The following is a 17,812-nucleotide window of genomic DNA, read 5'->3' as shown; positions in this document are numbered from 1 at the left end:
CAGGATGGAACTTGAGCAAGAACTTTCATTGTTAAAAGCATCTGAAATTTGTGCTTTTTCATAGTAGTAAAATCTGAGGAATGCAGTCTAATAAAAGAGAGAAAAATAAACTGTTAAAGAGGTAACAATTACACCAATTAAAATACTATGTAGTTATACTGTATTTGGTTTCTTTGTTTAATCTGATTTACAAGAAAATGTTCAAGAATCAACAGAAAATAATGTGACTACATCGAGGCTTCATAACAATAGCTATTCAATATATAACTAGGTAATAACTGTCCTCTGTTTGGCCGTGCCACCTGTACTTTCAAAGCAGAAGCTGGACTTTAAACTTTTTTAGAAAAAATGTGATATCTGTATTTTTATTTTTTATTTTTTTGTTTTAGCTATTTCAGCTTTATTTGGATTGTGATAAGAACGTGAGCTCTGGAATGAGATAAATTTGAGTTCTGACACTTACTAGCTGTTTGAATTTATGTAAGTCATTCAGTTCAGTTCAGTCACTCAGTCATGTCTGACTCTTTGCAACCCCATGAATCGCAGCATGCCAGGCCTCCCTGTCCATCACCAACTCCCAGAGTTCACTCAAACTCACGTCCATCGAGTCGGTGATGCCATCCAGCCATTTCATCCTCTGTCATCCCCTTTTAAATTATATTTATATTTTTATGTAGGTGGACTGTTGTCTCTTACCTCTCTCTATATATTAATATGCATGTGTATATATATGTATGTAAAATTCTGTTTAAATCTACTTCCACTTTTCAATGAGATTAAATATAAATAAGTAAATAGGCAGAGAATCCCAACCCTCAATACCAATGGGAATACAAAAAAATGATTCTTGAAACAAAGAAGATTTGTACTGTTATACAGAAGGCATTCAGAGAAAAAAAGATCTGATAAGGACAGGGGTGAGTCTAAAAGGCTTCACAAAGCTGTCAGGGAGCACAGAAAATGGAGTGTGTGCAAGGACAGCAAGGATACTGGCCTTAATGGAGTCGAAGGCCTGGACAAGGCAGAGTGGAAAATTAAGCTTTATTAGTAGTAGAGCTCAGCTCCTAAGAGAATGTAAATGTCAAGCAAGGAAATTTTGACTCGAGGGGACAAAAAGAGCAATAATCTTTCAGACTGCAAAGGTTGCCAAAGGATAGCTTGTAACCTATTTCTAATACAACCTCATGAAATACTTGCAATGTACTTTTGTTATTAAAAATGGCATGGTGAATGTGGCCAAAATGAAAAGGGCTTTTTTTCTTGTTATTTAGTACCAAGAATAATTTCACCACAAGCAGAGCCACACTGTAGAACTTTTTGTCAGTTCATTTATTTTATTCTGTTGTAAAAGGACTTGATCCAATACTGAGCAGGAAGCTACATGTGGTATGCAGAGAAACGATACCTTTTCATTAAAGGATAAAAGGCTTTGGTAGGTTACCATGGAAACAACCTAGAGTCTACTCCAATTTCTAGTAAAGAATCCTAGTCTTCTAATGAAAACCTACCAGATATATTTCTACTCTCTCTCTCTAGTTGCTAACTTTCTAAATAGATTTTGAGTTGTTTTTTTTAATTACTATTTAAAAGAAGTAAAATGTGTTTATCTGGCTGCTGCTGCTAAGTCGCTTCAGTCGTGTCCGACTCTGTGCGACCCCATAGACGGCAGCCCACCAGGCTCCCCTCTCCTTGGGATTCTCCAGGCAAGAACACTGGAGTGGGTTGCCATTTCCTTCTCCAATGCATGAAAGTGAAAAGTGAAAGTGAAGTTGCTCAGTTGTGTCCTACTCTTAGCGACCCCATGGACTGCAGCCCACCAGGCTCCTCGGTCCATGGGATTCTCCATGCAAGAGTACTGGAGTGGGGTGCCATTGCCTTCTCCATTATCTGGCTGAGCTATGCAGAAATTGTTTGAAAGACACTTCCCTCTGCCTCCTCCAAAAACAGAGCAGCCTGCCAATTCAGAGGTGCATTGCCTGGCTGTTGTAACACCAAAGAAGGATTAAAGTGGTATCTGGAGGTCACAAGGACCAATGTTCAATTCACATCTTACATGCTGATGACACCAAGTGCCATTTCTAAGTGGTGAAAATTATCACATTACAATTTGCCACTACAGAGATCTTCTGTTCATTCAGTGAGTGAAACAAGGAGCCTATAAGCTGGATATATTTTTTACTATAAGAATCTTAATGCATTACATATAAATCTAATTTAAAGACATGGCCCTGGTTTTAGACTGAGGTTTTTAGAGACATGTTAATATTGATCTCTAAGATCTACTATAAAGAGTTCCAAATAGTTTATGGAGACAATCCCTGCTCTAGAATATGGGATTTATCTCTCCTCCCCAGTTGTGTGTGCATTGTGCTTAATGACTTGCTTTTAAAGAGTAGAATACAGAAGGGCTTGGTACTGACTTTCCAGTGGAGAAACCTGCCAAATGCTATCTTAGGTTAGTATTCAAGGTTCTATGCTGTGAGTCATGTTAATACCAAGAACCCTTGATAAAAACTGAGGAGAATGGTATTTCACTTTTGTGATCTTCCCCAAAAAACCTATAACCCCAATCAAATCATGAGGTGAACATTAGACAAACCCAAACTGAGGTGCACTCCACAAAATACCTAACTAGTGCTCCTCATAACTGTCAGTCATCAAATAGGTTAAAGTCTCAGCAGCCGTCAGAGCTGACTAAGGAGATATGATGGCAACGTGTAATGTGGTATCCTGGATTGGGTGCTGGAAAAGCGAGCATAGGATCATATGGGAACTTTAAGGAAAACCCTGTGAAAGCTGAATAAAGATTGGAGTTTAATTTTTAAAATATCCCAGAAGCAAAATATTAACTATGTGGAAAGAACATGGGATATATGAGGTCTGACAGACCACAGTTCAAAGACATATTCTCCCACTTGCAAAATGAATGACTTGGAATTTACCTAACCTTTTCAAACCTCATATTCCTTATTTTAAAAAGTAAAATTATAATACTAACCCTGAAAAGTTATTAAAGAAACATATAATTTATAATATGTGCTGTATCATATTTATGTGTCTTTATGCTTAGTCGCTCAGTCATGTCAGACTCTTTGCTATCCCATGGACTGTAGCCCACCAGGCTCCTCTGTTCATGGAATTTTCCAGGCAAAAATAATGGAGTGGGTTGCCATTTCCTACTCCACAGGATCTTCCTGACCAGGGATCAAGTCTGCGTCTTCCGCACTGGAAGGCAGATTCTTTACCAGTGCGCCAGGTAGAAGCCCACATCATACTTAATATCCTAATATTTAATATGACTGCTATCTTGCCACATACATGGCAGGTTATCCTGAAATGTCTGCTTTCTCTCCTTCCACCTGCTTCTAGGCTGACATTCAAAAGACCAGAATCTGTCGCCTTGCCTGATAGTTTTCTCTGCCAGAGGCTATTCTGCCCACCTTGTCACACCTGGGGAATTAATCAACTCTACTCCCTGGAAGTACACCTCAGGCAAAAGTGGAGGGCAGGTGGTATAATTATCTCAGCTTCTTCACTCTTCCAGGGAACTGAATCTGAAGCTTGTTTTATCTGGTTGCCCGAGTTTCCCAACAGGATTAAGTTCCAGCTACCTATAGTGTAAATAATTTGTAATGTACCCTTTATTGGCTGCTATGCCTTCCCTGCATTCCAACCCATATTTCTTGGGATCATCTACATAGTAAATTACTTGCACTTGAATCCTTGTTCAACATCAGCTTCTGGAGGAAGCCAAACTACATCTTAATTTAGCCAAACTGATCTTAGTTGGTAGCAATGATGAACTGTCATAAGTAGGATTTCTTTAAGCTTAAAATCACCTAGAAAAATTCAGTATTATTTGATTCAGTGCAAATGTTTTGGTAATAATATGAAGGTGAATTTTTTTTTAATTATGTCTAATTTAAACTAAAGGTAGTTTTACCTGTGTGGGTAAGAAGCAGTTATAGCAGATACCCAATAAAACTATCTTTGTGCTATCTTAAGGATATTATAATTTGCCTTTTGAGACATTTTAATATACTTAATCATTTTTCTCTAATTATGTGCCACATACCAGAGTTATAGCAAGTATCTAAATAACACAATGTATGTGAAAAGGCCTTGAAATTATATTAAATATCAGTAAAAATGTATTCATAGATGATATCACAAAATCCCTTATGATTAATTTGGGGCTAATAAAACAAATACTAAAATGAATATATAATCTATATATACATATGTGTGTGTGCATGTTTGTCATGTGAATGACATTATTGCTGCTATGTTTATTTACATTCACAGACATAAATGAGTAAGAACCTTAAAGACTAGCTATCTTGATTCTCCACCATTCCAAGTAGTGATACAGTCATAAAGGCAAAGTGAAGTGAAAGTTGCTCAGTTGTGTCCAACTCTTTGTGACCCCATGGACTAAACAGTCCATGGAATTCTCTAGGCCAGAGTACTGGAGTGGGTAGCCTTTCCCTTCTCCAGAGTGCCGGGGTCCAGCCCCGGTGGATCCAGGGAATTCGAAGCGGGGACGGCGTCGGCGAGGATCAGGAAACAACTGCTTAATTAAACGTTAATTAAGGATATAAAGAGTAATAGAATAAGGATAGCTCAGTAGGAAAATTCAGTGAAGAAAAGAGGCTGAAATAAGGATAGCTCAGTGAGGAAATTCAGTGGAGAAAAGAGGCTGAATAATTCAACCAGAAGGTGAGAGAAAGAACGACATGGGGAGACCAAGTTTCGGTGAACAAGGCCCGCACTTTATTTTCCAAAGTAGTTTTTATACCTTAAGTTATGCATAGAGGATAATGGGGGAAGGGGTAGAGTCATGCAGCAAGCCAGGCCTTCTTCCTGCAAACTTATACGCAAAAGCTTAGGTGATTTGCATCATCTTCTGGCCCAGAGGCCTATTAACATTTTAAGACCCTTTCTTCAGAAAACTTATTTTTCTCTAAAGGTGATTGGTCAGGAGCCACCCTCCAAAAGCATTAGATAAAGTTGCATTCCTACAGACCAAAGGTGTGGTGGGCTATAACAAGAAAAAGAATTAACTCAAGGGTCCCAGGTTACAAACATTAAAGCTACTATTTACACCAATTATATTAATCAATACACTGCCAGGGACACAGCAGGTAAGGGATATGGAAACTCAGCAGCAAACATTGGCCCAACAAGTGAAAATCCCTTCACCAATACAATTTCTAATCAATCTTTTAACTGCTCAAAGGAATCTGTATTTAGACAGTTTAAAACATCTCATGCCTCTCACAGTTGGGAGGCTCTGAGCAATCACATGTGGCCGCAAAAACCTATTCAGGCAGGCTAGAGGATTTCCAAAGGAGTTTGTAGGTTGAAACACTGTCACACCCAGGAATTATTAACTGGAGCTGTAAGTTAACTCTTTTTTTCAGAGAGAGGTAGTGGGGGACAGCCCCCCTTAAAGTCAGAGGTGTAGGTGAGAGCACAAAGCAGAAAGTAGGCAGACTCTGGTTTTGGGGGTAGATGCTCGAGAATTTCCAGGGGGACTCCTGAGGCTCGATCCCGCCTTTGCCTATGCCGAGCCTCCTTCCTCATGACCTTTGTCATGGGTGGAGCTATGGGTGGAGCTCCTCACGCTGGCTCACGGCAGTGATAGAATTCCAGTTGAGCTATTCCAGATCCTGAAAGATGATGCTGTGGAAAGTGCTGCACTCAATATGCAATATGCACTCAATATGCAATATGCCGGCTCCCGGCACCAGAGGATCTTTCCAACCCAGGGATCGAACCCAGGTCTCCCACATTGCAGGCAGATTCTTTACCAGCTGAGCCACAAGGGAAGCCCAAGAATACTGGACTGGGTAGCCTATCCCTTCTCCAGCAGATCTTCCCAACCCAGGAATCAAACTGGGGTCTCCTGCATTGCGGGTGGATTCTTTCACCATCTGAGCTATGAGGGAAGCCCTCATAAAGACAAAGTATGTATTAAACCACTCCAGTACTCTTGCCTGGAAAATCCCATGGTTGGAGGAGCCTGGTAGGCTGCAGTCCATGGGGTCGCTGAGAGTCGGACACAACTGAGCGACTTCACTTTCACTTTTCACTTTCATGCACTGGAGAAGGAAATGGCAACCCACTCCAGTGTTCTTGCCTGGAGAATCCCAGGGACAGGGGAGCCTGGTGGGCTGCCAGACGTCTATGGGGTCGCACAGAGTCGGACACGACTGAAGCGACTTAGCAGCAGCAGCAGCCCATAACTGAAGACAATCCCATCCAAGAATTCACACAGCCAATTTGTTACAGAAAATACAATGAGGACACCAAGAACAGAGTTCAAGTAGGTAGGAAGAGTGAAGGAAACTCTTAAAGAAATCTTGGCTCTCACTTGTATGTCTGTGTATCAAATTCAAAGTTTCATGAAGGGCCTGTATAATTCGGATAAAGCCTGAAACCTTTAACATTCTCAAAAGTATTAGTTGACTAAATAGATGGATTAATTACTGAATGAATAAATAATACAGACGTAGCACAGGAGAAAAGTGTTCCTCATGGTGATAGGAATTTAGTTTTTTCATGTATCTCGTTTACCTTGATGGTCACTCTCTTCATATTCTATTGTTGCGTAACAAATTACTACAAATTAAGTGGATTACAACAACACAAAAGTATTACCTCACAGTGCCACAGGGCAGAAATTCAGGTGCAGCATGGCTGGGTTCTCTGCTGAGAGTCTCATAGGACTGAACTAAAGGTGTTGGCCACAGCAGTGATCTTACTGAAGGCTCCAGTTCCTCTTCCAAGATTCCTGATAACTGGCAGATTTCAGTTCCTTGAAGTTAGAGGTCTGAGATCTCATCTTTGTCAGACTGCAAAGACAAAGTCTAATGTAATTATGAAGTGACTTTCTTATCATAAACACAGTCTCACTGACATTTAAGTCAGTGTTATAAATGTAAATATATAGAGGGTGTTATACAGGGCATGTATACCATGGGACAAGAATCTACCACAGTCACACAGAAAACAGTCTCTGCACTTCAAGTATTATCTATTGTATCTTTTGGAAGGATTCCTCTTAGGCTTAAATTTGCAATTTATATTCAATATTACAATAATAGAATATGAGTAAATATTTGGATAATATTTGAGTATAGAATCCTGATTGTAGATGTCCTTTAAAACCCTTCAAGGCAGAGTAAGTATTAAACATACATAAACTTTAACACCAGGAAACAATGAAGTAGAAAGAAAAGAGAAACATCAGTCACATTTTCTTATTGTATTAGTGCATTCTGCTTATTATATTACCTTAATCTCTTGCTCTGTTTTCCACAGAGTGGACTAGAGAACTCTAAAGACAAACTGCTTTCATTTATTCAGCAAGTAATTACTGGACACATACTCTTCTCTTAGAATTGTTTCCACAGGTATTCAAAATATATCTCTAGTATTACTATTGGGAAAGCAAGGTTTAAAAAATAAAGATGAGACAAATGTAATCAAATGTAAATAATATGCCTGGATTTTGCACAGATAATAACTAATACTGAGATATCACCTGGGTTTAGTACTGTATTTAGATTTTAGATGAATTACTTCACTCAACCGTTGAAAAAGCCCAAGAAATATCCCTTTTTTATCCCTTTTTCCAGATAAGGAAGCTAAGATTTTGTCAAAGTTTCACAGTAATTCTTTGTTGTTGTTGTTCAGCTGCTCAGTCCTGTCCAATTCTTTGCTACCCCATGGTCTGCAGAACACCAATCCTCCCTGCTGTTCACCATATCCTGGAGTTTGCTCAAAATCATGTCCATTTAGTTGATGATGCCATCCAACCATCTTGTACTCTGTTGTCCCCTTCTCCTCCAGCCTTCGATCTTTCCCAGCATCAGGGTCTTTGCTGATGAGTCAGTTCTTCGCATCAGGTGGCCAAAGTGTTGGAGCTTCAGCTTCAGCATCGGTCCTTCCAATAAATATTCAGGGTTGATTTCTCTAGGACTGACTGATTTGATCTTGCAGTCCAAGGGATTCTCAAGAGTATTCTCCAACACCACAATTCAAAAGCATCAATTCTTCAGTCCTTAGCTTTCTTAATGGTCCAACTCACATCTGTGACTACTGGAAAGACCATAGCTTTGCCTATATGGACCTTTGTCAGCAAAGCAACAATGTTTCTGCTTTTTAATATGCTGTCTAGTTTTGTCATAGCTTTTCTTCCAAGGAACAAGCATTTTTTTTATTTCATGGCTGCAGTCACCATCCACAGTGATTTTGAAGCCCAAGAAAATAAAGTCTGTCACTGTTTCCATATTTTCCTCATCTATTTGCCATAAAGTGATGGGACCAGATGCCATGATCTAAGTTTTTTGAATGTTGAGTTTTGAGCCAGATTTATTACTCTCCTCTTTCACCTTCATCAAGAGACTCTTTCACTTGATGTGAAAAGTTCCTTTTCACTTTCTGCCATAAGGGTGGTGTCATCTGCATATCTGAGGTTATTGATATTTCTCCTGGTGATCAGGAATCCAGTTTGTGATTCATCCAGCTCAGCATTTTGCATGATGTACACTGCATGTAAGTTAAATAAGTCAGTTGACAATATACAGCCTTGATGTACTCCTTTCTCAATTTGGAACCAGTCTGTTGTTCCATGTCTGGTTCTAACTGTTGCTTCTTGACCAGCATACAGGTTTATCAGGAGGCAGCTAAGGTGGTCTGGTATTCCCATCTCTTTAAGAATTTTCCACAGTTTGTTGTGATACACTCAAAGTCAATAGAGTAGTCAGTGAAACAGATGTAGGTATTTTTCTGCAATTCTCTTGCTTTTTCTATGATCCAATGGATGTTGGCAATTTGATCTCTGGTTCCTCTGCCTTATCTAAATCCATCTTATAAATCTGAAAGTTTTTGGTTCACATACTGTTGATATGTAGCTTGAAGGATTTTGAGCATTATTTTTCCGTCATGTGAAATGAGTACAACTGTGCGGTAGTTTGAACATTCTTTGGCATTGCCCTTCTTTGCATTGGAATGAAAACTGACCTTTTCTAGTCCTGTGGCCACTGCTGAGTTTTGCAAATTTGCTGGTACACTGAGTGCAGCACTTTAATAGCACCATCTTTTAGGGTCTGAAATAGCTCAGCTGGAATCCCTCACCTCCACTAGCTTTGTCTGTAGTAATGCTTTCTAAATCCACTTGACTGCACTCCTGGATGTCTAGCTCTACATGAGTGACCACACCATTTTAGTTATCTGGGTCATTAAGATATTTTTTGTATAATTCTTCTGTCCATTCTTGCCACCTCTTCTTAATATCATCTGCTTCTATTCAGTTCATACTGTCTCTGTCCTTTATTGTGTCCATCTTTGCATGAAATATTCCCTTGGTATGTCTAATTTTCTTGAAGAATATGGAGGAAGGTCAAACTCAGGTCTTTGTCATTTTCTAAAGACCACAGTGTTATGCTGTTCTGCTATATTAAGAAAGTGAAGAATGTACTAAGATTTTAAGGGGGTGGTCTTTTCCTGGAAAAGTGGAATGGATAGTCTAATAATACAATCAGCATACACCAGGTCAGGAATGCAAGAATGAGGTGACTTGCTGAGCACAAATAAGCAACTACCAAATTGTTATATACAGTTATATTGAAGTCAAAGAGGAAAGAGTTAAGACTTCAGAAGTGATATTGAGGAGAGACTGGTAATACTGAACTTGAGATACACACCCAGCTCATGTTTTTAACAGCAGTCTTTTACAGCATTAAAACTGTAAAAGACCATAGATATCATGTAGGCATGTAAGATAAGAGTACACAGCTAGAAGCTACCTACATCTCCTTAACCTCCTCTGCACAAATCATTGAGCTAAAAGGCTATAAATAGAGTCTGAAATTAAGACAGAAAAAATCTTTCATCTGAAAGCAAAAGCCTCTGTGCTTGGCATCTCCATTGATAAATTCAATTCCACCCATGCATTCTCCATGCTAGTATCAGGAAGATGTGACATACAGTAAGAGAGAACATGTTAAAAAAATAAACCACGCTGCTAGGGACTTCCCAGGTAGTCCAGCGCTTTGCCTTACACTGCAGGGGATGTGATTCGATCCTGGTTGGCAAGCCAAGATCCTACAGGCCTCACAGCCAAAAAAAAAAAAAAAAAAAAAAAAACACATAGAACAACAGAACCAATAATGTAGCAAATTCAATAAAGACTTTAAAATGGATCACACCAAAAAACACACACACATTGTTAAATGTCGAATTTTTATTGCTAAACAATTTTCTTTTGTTATTTCCTGGGCTACATTTTTACAGAATGAGGAGGGAAAAAAAACCTATGTTTACTTTCTTATAATTTGCCCTTCTGGATGGCTTAACAGATTCCTTGAATTGTCTGTATTTCAAACACCTAAATAGATTCCCAGAGGCCCCAAAGCTCTAAAATTGGTATGTAAAGGGCAGTATAGTCAAGTAAAAGAATAGCAGCAATAAGCCTGGGGTCCGGAGAGACCTCTGTCACTAAGAAGCTTTGGAAAATTGTGCAAACCCTGTAACTTTATTGACTTCCTCTGTGTGTGTGTGTGTGTGTGTGTGTGTGTGTGTGTGTGCAGTCACTCAGTTGTGTTCAACTCTTTGCAACCCCATGAACTGTAGCCTGCCAGGCTCCTCTGTCCATGGGGATTCTCCAGGCAAGAATACTGGAGTCGGTTGCCATGCCCTCCTCCAGGGGATCTTCCCAACCCAGGGATCAAACTTAGGTCTCCTGCATTGCAGGCAGATTCTTTACTGACTGAACCACCAGAGAAGTCCAAGAATACAGGAATCGGTAGCCTATGCTTTCTCCAGGTGATCTTCCTGACCCAGGAATCGAGCCATGATCTCCTGCATTGCAGATGGATTCTTTACCAGCCGAGCTACCAGGGAAGCTCCTTATTGGACCTCAGTTTCTTCATATAGAAAGTGAAGCAGTTACCATAATGTGACAGAGTCTCTTTAAACTGAACTTTTACAGTAAATGTTGTCCTGAGGAACTCATCTGGAAAAGTATTTTATAAATTCAAAACTAAATATAGAAAAATCACAACCAATATATTTAATAAATCTGAATCAAATACACATGTGAGCCTTTTGATAAACACATATTTTTTGGCCAAATGTTTCTTTAAGGATTAAGGGAAAGAAACCCTATCCCAAGATAAAGCCAGCAGAGGGCGTTTAGTCCCCAAATCTCTTGCCGAAGAAGTGGTCCAGGTCCCAGTAACACAGAACACAGTGTCCTTGGTTTGCAACTTGGACTGTTCCACAACATTTTGTGAAAGGCTACTTGTGCTATTTACAGTCTTTCAAAGGGATAAAGAAATGAGTTGTTTGTAGGAAGTAGCTATACAACATTAGGGTTTCAGGCAAGATATAATTTATAATATATATATATATAGAGAGAGAGAGAGAGACAGACATTCTTTCCATTGTGTGAACTAAAACTAATTTATTGTAGACTATTTTAGGCAATTATTACACAATCCTTAAAAAAATGTTTAAATGTTGTTATAATTTTAGATATTTGAAGAATCATAAAATGCCTTTGATCATACTTTCCAAAAAGAACAATCCAGAACAAACTGCATGCAAGTGTGATATAATGAAAAAGTTTACCTTTTCTGGAAAAATATTAAGATTAAAAGGAACTGAGAATGGACTTTGCTATCATCTTTTATATGTTGGGAGTTATTTCTAAACTCATTTGAGTGTGTCAATTCAAAGACAGAAATCAATCTAACCTCAATAAAGTATACATAAAAGCAAGAAAATCATCTAGTCACAGTAAAGAATTTTACAAAGATAATATTTAAGTAGAAAAATGATTATGAAAATACGCTCATGCTTTTTGAAAGTATAACTGGATATTACAATTTTAAGCCTAGAAATCAAGATACAATAGATGTGAAACCTAAAGTCTAACTTTCATATCCAAAATCTGCAAGGACAATTTTGAAAACTAATCACATTACTTTTAAAAACTTCCACCAGCATTAGGAATTAGGAAGTGTATCAGTTTCCTCAAACTGCTATAGCAAACCATCACAAACTTAGATGGCTTAAACAACAAAAATTCATTGATTCAGTGTTCAGGTGGGAATCTGAAATCAAGGTGTCAGAAGGAGCATATTCTTTCAGAAACCTTCAAGGGAGAATCACTGCTTGCTGTTTCTAACTTGCAGTGTTTGCCAGCAATTGCAGTGGCTTGTACATGCATCAGTTAATTTTTTTTTTCAATTGCAAATCCAAAGAAAGATACATTTATCATACAGGGTCGGATAGTATTCTATAGATATATTTCTTAATTGCAATGTAAATTACATATCTATTAATTGACCAAAATGAATCAAAATTAGAATTGAGGAACAAAGACAGTTTTGCAGATTTCTCTCTAGAACTTTCAATAAAATTTCCAAACTATCATGAGAGACCCAAGGAGAATTGTTCCTCAGGCTGTGATTATGCTCATTATGCAAAATTCATGGTGAATATGGATGCTTTGGTGTTTCCATTTATATTACCATCTGTATACAACTAAAATAAAGCAGCTTCAAAGTGGAAAATTACCCTTTGCATTGAAATAATCCTGTAGTGGGCAAAAGATATTTCTCTAAAAATTACTCTCTAGAAATGTATACTACCAGACTCATTTATTTAATATGTTTGTAACTATAGTAAAAATACTAATCATATTTGGGAAAATACTTCTCCCATGTGTGTTTCATTTGTTCTTTTAGTTGCTTATTTTCCCATGAAAAGGATAAACTTTAAAAAGTATACACATATACATGACACTTCAAAGACAGGAAATTTTTTTCTGAATTTAATACATAAAATCTATAATATAACTTATATTGTTCAAGTAAATGAACTGTATATATGGCCCAAGTTTTTATATTGTTAAACAGAATGTATAAGCTTTGTGAAAATTTTCCTTTTAAGATGTTGGCTTATTTAATAGGGTACTCGGATTCCATCACTGACTTTACATCTTCCTCTTATCAGTACCTGTGACTTTCCTGGAAGCCCTGAGTAGCAGTTCTGTAGAGGTAACCATTTCAAGACTAACTTAGTCAATTTACAGACTAGGACTCAGTTTATAAGTGATCTGTAGAGCTGACTTCCTTAGATTTCATCACATTGCTTTGGGAAATGAAAAGACCTTGAAATGAACTTCCTCCTCATACTCCCTCTTTGCCAAAAAAAATAAATAAATACCTACAGAATACTGAAGCATGCTTATCATAACAGAAGAAAACTTTTATAATTATGTACTTAATAAACCTCATGAAACTTTAATAATCAATGTTATAATAGTTCACACTAGGAACAAAATAATATACATTATTATAATATCATTTTCAATTAGTTAACAATGAGTCTACCATCTGCCTTGACATTTCTTAGGTATTTTGAGAAGAATTATAGTCAAGCCCAGCCAAAACCACATGAAAAACATAAACATAGACCCTGCCTTTACAGAAATCTCTAGAGCTAATTCTACAACCTTCAGAAATCCACTGACAATACTTAATAAAATGTATGTGATATACAGGGAAATGTATGTAATGTGAAGTCCGCGGGGTCATATAGAGTTGGACACGACTTGGTGACTAAACACATACATATATGTGATGTACTTGCGTTATGGAAAGGAAATTGATGAAAAAACATCATTGTCTCTAGACTTCGGGAATTGGTCATATGGTAGTGGGAACAAGGACTGTCCTTTATGGAGCTCCATGTAGTTTACAAACTTTACTTTACTGAGCCTGTTGTATAAGCTTTATAAGGCAAATACAGTGCAGGAAAACAAATACAAACAAATAATAAGGTATAGTTAACATTGTCTAACACCACACACAAAATTAAACTCAAAATGGATTAAACACCGAAATGTAAAACTGGGTACTATAAAACTTTAGAGGAAAATGTAGGCAGAGCACATAAATCATAGCAATACCTTTCTGAATCCATAAACAAATGGGACGTAGTTAAACTTAAAAACTTTTGCACATCAAAGGAAATCATAAAACAAAAAGACAACCTATAGAATGGGAGAAAATATTTGCATACAATGAGACCAACAAGAGATTAATTCCTAAAATATGTAAACAGTTCTTATAGCTCAATATCAAAAAAAGAAACAGTCCAATCAAAAAATGGGAGGAAGATCTAAATAGATATTTCTCCAAAGAAGACATTCACATGGCCAAAGGGCACATGCTGCTGCTGCTAAGTCACTTCAGTCATGTCCACCTCTGTGCGATCCCACAGACAGCAGCCCACCAGGCTCCCCCATCCCTGGGATTCTCCAGGCAAGAACACTGGAGTGGGTTGCCATTTCCTTCTCCAATGCATGAAAGTGAAAAGTGAAAGTGAAGTCGCTCAGTCGTGTCCAACTCTTAGCGACCCCATGGACTGCAGCCTGCCAGGCTCCTCCACCCATGGGATTTTCCAGGCAAGAGTACTGGAGTGGGGTGCCATTGCCTTCTCCGAGAGGGCACATGAAAAGATGCATAATCATGAGATAAATGCAAATTAAAACTACAACGAGGTATATCATCTTACACTAGTCAGGATGGCCATCATCAAAAACTTGAAAAGTTTTTGAAAAGTGCGGGCTGGACAGAAGGTGGAGAAAAAGGAACCCTCATACACTGTTGATGGGAATGTAAATGGATACTACCACTATGGAGAACAGTATGGAAGCGCCTTTAAAACCTAAAAGTAGAGCTATCACATGATCCAGCAGTCCCACTCCTGGACACATACCCAGAAAAGATGAAAACTCTACTGGAAAAGATACATGCACCCCAATGTTCACTGCAGCACTATTTACAACAGCCAAGACTTGGAAGCAGCCTAAATGTCCACTGACAGAGGAATGGGTAAAAAGGATGCAGTATATGAATATATACAGAGGAATATTACTCGGTCATAAAAAAAAGAATGAAATAATGTCATTTGCAGCAACATGGATGGACCCAGAGATCATCATACTAAGTGAAGTACATCAGACAAAAATGAAAGTCGCTCAGTCGTGTCTGACTCTTTGTGACCCCATGGACTATACACAGTCCATGAATTCTCCAGGCCAGAATACTGGAGTGGGTAGCCTTTCCTTCCTCCAGGGGATCTTCCCAACACAGGAATCGAATTTAGGTCTCCTGCATTGCAGGCAGATTCTTACCAGCTGAGCCACAAAGGAAGCCAGACAAACAATTAACATACATCACTTATAACGTGGAATCTAAAACATGATACAAATGACCAAACCAAAACAGACTCACAGACATAGAAAACAAACTTCTGTTAACAAAGACGAAAGAGATGGGGTGGGAAAGAGGGATAAATTAGGAGTCTGGGTTAACATATACACTACTATATACAAAAGAGATAATCAAGACAGACCTACTAGGGAATAATACTCAATATGTCACAACCTATAATGGGAAAGAATACACACACACACACACACACACCACTGTGCTGCACACCTGAAACTAACACAACATTGTAAATCAACTATTCAATTTTACAAACATAAAAGGGAAAAAATAAAACAAGTCAGAATTACAAAAATAACAATAATAATTTAGTTTGTTAAACTGAGAGTTCATAAAAACCTTAAAACACACATGACATGGTACGTATTTTGTATTTGAGGAAAAGAACACAGAGAGATGAACTAGCTTTCTCAAGATCACATAGCAGAGATCATTTGAAAGCACAAGTTTATATGATATGAAAGCTTCCACAGATAATATCTCTTTTAAAAAATGTTGCAGTATAGCAGATTTATTTTATTAGCTGCCTTTTATATTTGCAGGTATTTTCTTATACTGCTGACAAAGAAATCCGAACCGATGACTTGTGCTTAGATGTTTCTAGACTCAATGGACCTGTAATCATGTTAAAATGCCACCATATGAGAGGAAATCAGTTATGGGAGTATGATGCTGAGGTACAGTATTTTCTTAACTTCTTATTTAATGCTAGACTCAGTCATGTATTTCAAATAGTGATCCTTCAAGCTAACTTTCTCGGCATTGAAAGAACTGCACTTTCAAGCACTCATGCTCACAGCTGAAAACGTTAGGATGGTATATCATACAAACAGGTTTTTACAGAACTACGCCATTAGTATAAAATATGAATGAGGAAAATAGCCATTTTTATGTGCTTAAAATTTGTTATCACCACAAACATGCTCAACATAAATTAGGTAATGGATGGGCCATGCCCCTCTAAGAGGTTTGCATGTCCTCTATGAAGATGTGCATACAGGACAATATCAATAATATTTTCAAATGTTAGCTTTTACACTAATGTAATCTGTGATATTTATGCTTCTCAACTTAAAAGAAAAAGAAAAAAGCTACAAGATTAGCATGAATATTCTTTATATTAATAAATATTTGCAGAATTCAATAAATTAATTATGTACATTCTCAGCTAAGGAGTATCTTTACAATATAGCACATTTTCATAATAGAAGAGAGGGACAGAAAACAATAAAATTACTGTTGGGAATTTATAGCCAGGCAGTGTGTAAAAACCAGATCAACCATCAGATGGAGCTAATAAAAAAGAAATATTTTCCTCTGCATAAGGAAGCTGGAATGGAAACAGCTGCATTTCTTTCAGTTCTCTTTGCTTAGCAAAATTAACTGGTTACCTCTGCTACATTTCTCACATCATTAAATGGTTGGTGACTTATTTAAAGATAAGTAAATTTTATTCTTACAAGATAAATAATACAACAGAGGTGAATGAATTTCACAAATGCAGTGTTCTATGCAAGCCTGTACTGCTCTGCAGGAGTAACATTTTAAAAAGCAAACTACAGATTGTTGGTATTGTTGATATTTTAACAAGGTCTTCTTTTTAAACACTTTTTGAATGACAATTTAATTTGTAAGATGTAGTTTCTTAAGTGGAATATCAGGAAAACAATGAATTCTGATGTGATTTGAAACTAGTTATGTAGATTTGATATTAGGCTCTAAAATTTATACAAAATTATCAAGCTCCTTACACATCAAATATTTTTCTTCTGGAACATTATTAAAGACAGACACCTTGAATCCTTCCTATATCTCACCAGTGTGTTCCACTTGGATTCTTTTGTCTTCCTAATATGTTATTCATCTTCTCTGTCTGACCACCAAGTTTTTCTCTTCAACTGTTACCATCTATCACCAACCTTCAAGATTGGGTGGGGATTGATGGTATGTACTCCAATAATGCACGTGGATAATTCTGGACTCTGAGCCTCTAACCTCTTCAACAAGAAAAAATACAGATTAAAAGTACAAATAAAGGAGAAATGCTGCAAGTTTTAAAATAAAAGCTTTTGTTGTTCCTTAGTTTTCACTAGGAAACTAGGATTTTATGGGGTTTGTGCTAAAAAACCAACTTCTAGCATATATTAAGGGGGAAATGAATATATATATTTTTTGTAAGATGAATGAGTATAGAATTTCACAATACCACATCAAATCTTTAAACTTTCTATAATTTTTGGGTAACAAGGCTTCTAAAGTCATAATTCAAATTCCTTCATATTTATTATTTATAATTGTGTATACTTGTTTACATTTTTATCAGCCAGTAGCAAGATTATTGAGGCACTTAGGGATTTTGAAGGAAAGGTTAAAAAAAAAATTAGGTAGCTTCAGCTAAGATATAGTTTTCTTGTAAATTTACTATTTTGAATAACTAGTAGTTATTCTACTGTAGTATTTTTAGAGCACTGTAATATGAAAGACACATGATAAAGCTT

The 17,812-nt window shown here is 37.3% G+C and overlaps 1 protein-coding gene across 10 annotated transcripts in view; it reads left to right on the top strand.

Moving 5' to 3' along the window:
- GALNT13 (polypeptide N-acetylgalactosaminyltransferase 13) overlaps positions 1 to 17,812 on the top strand; it is a 952,843-nt gene that overhangs the window by 922,476 nt on the left and 12,555 nt on the right. For 9 of the 10 annotated variants that reach the window (XM_055572535.1, XM_055572532.1, XM_055572531.1 and 6 more), the window contains one exon: positions 15,857 to 15,991. The exons of the other annotated variant lie outside the window; for it this stretch is intronic. In XM_055572535.1, the coding sequence (XP_055428510.1) occupies positions 15,857 to 15,991 (135 nt within the window). The remainder of the gene's footprint in view (positions 1 to 15,856; positions 15,992 to 17,812) is intronic. 10 annotated transcript variants of the gene reach the window in all.

This window comes from Bubalus kerabau, chromosome 3 (assembly GCF_029407905.1).
Source record: "Bubalus kerabau isolate K-KA32 ecotype Philippines breed swamp buffalo chromosome 3, PCC_UOA_SB_1v2, whole genome shotgun sequence".
NCBI lineage: Eukaryota > Metazoa > Chordata > Mammalia > Artiodactyla > Bovidae > Bubalus > Bubalus kerabau.
The sequence above is the reverse complement of the archived record's forward strand: the minus strand, read 5'-3'. Positions and strand labels throughout refer to the sequence as shown.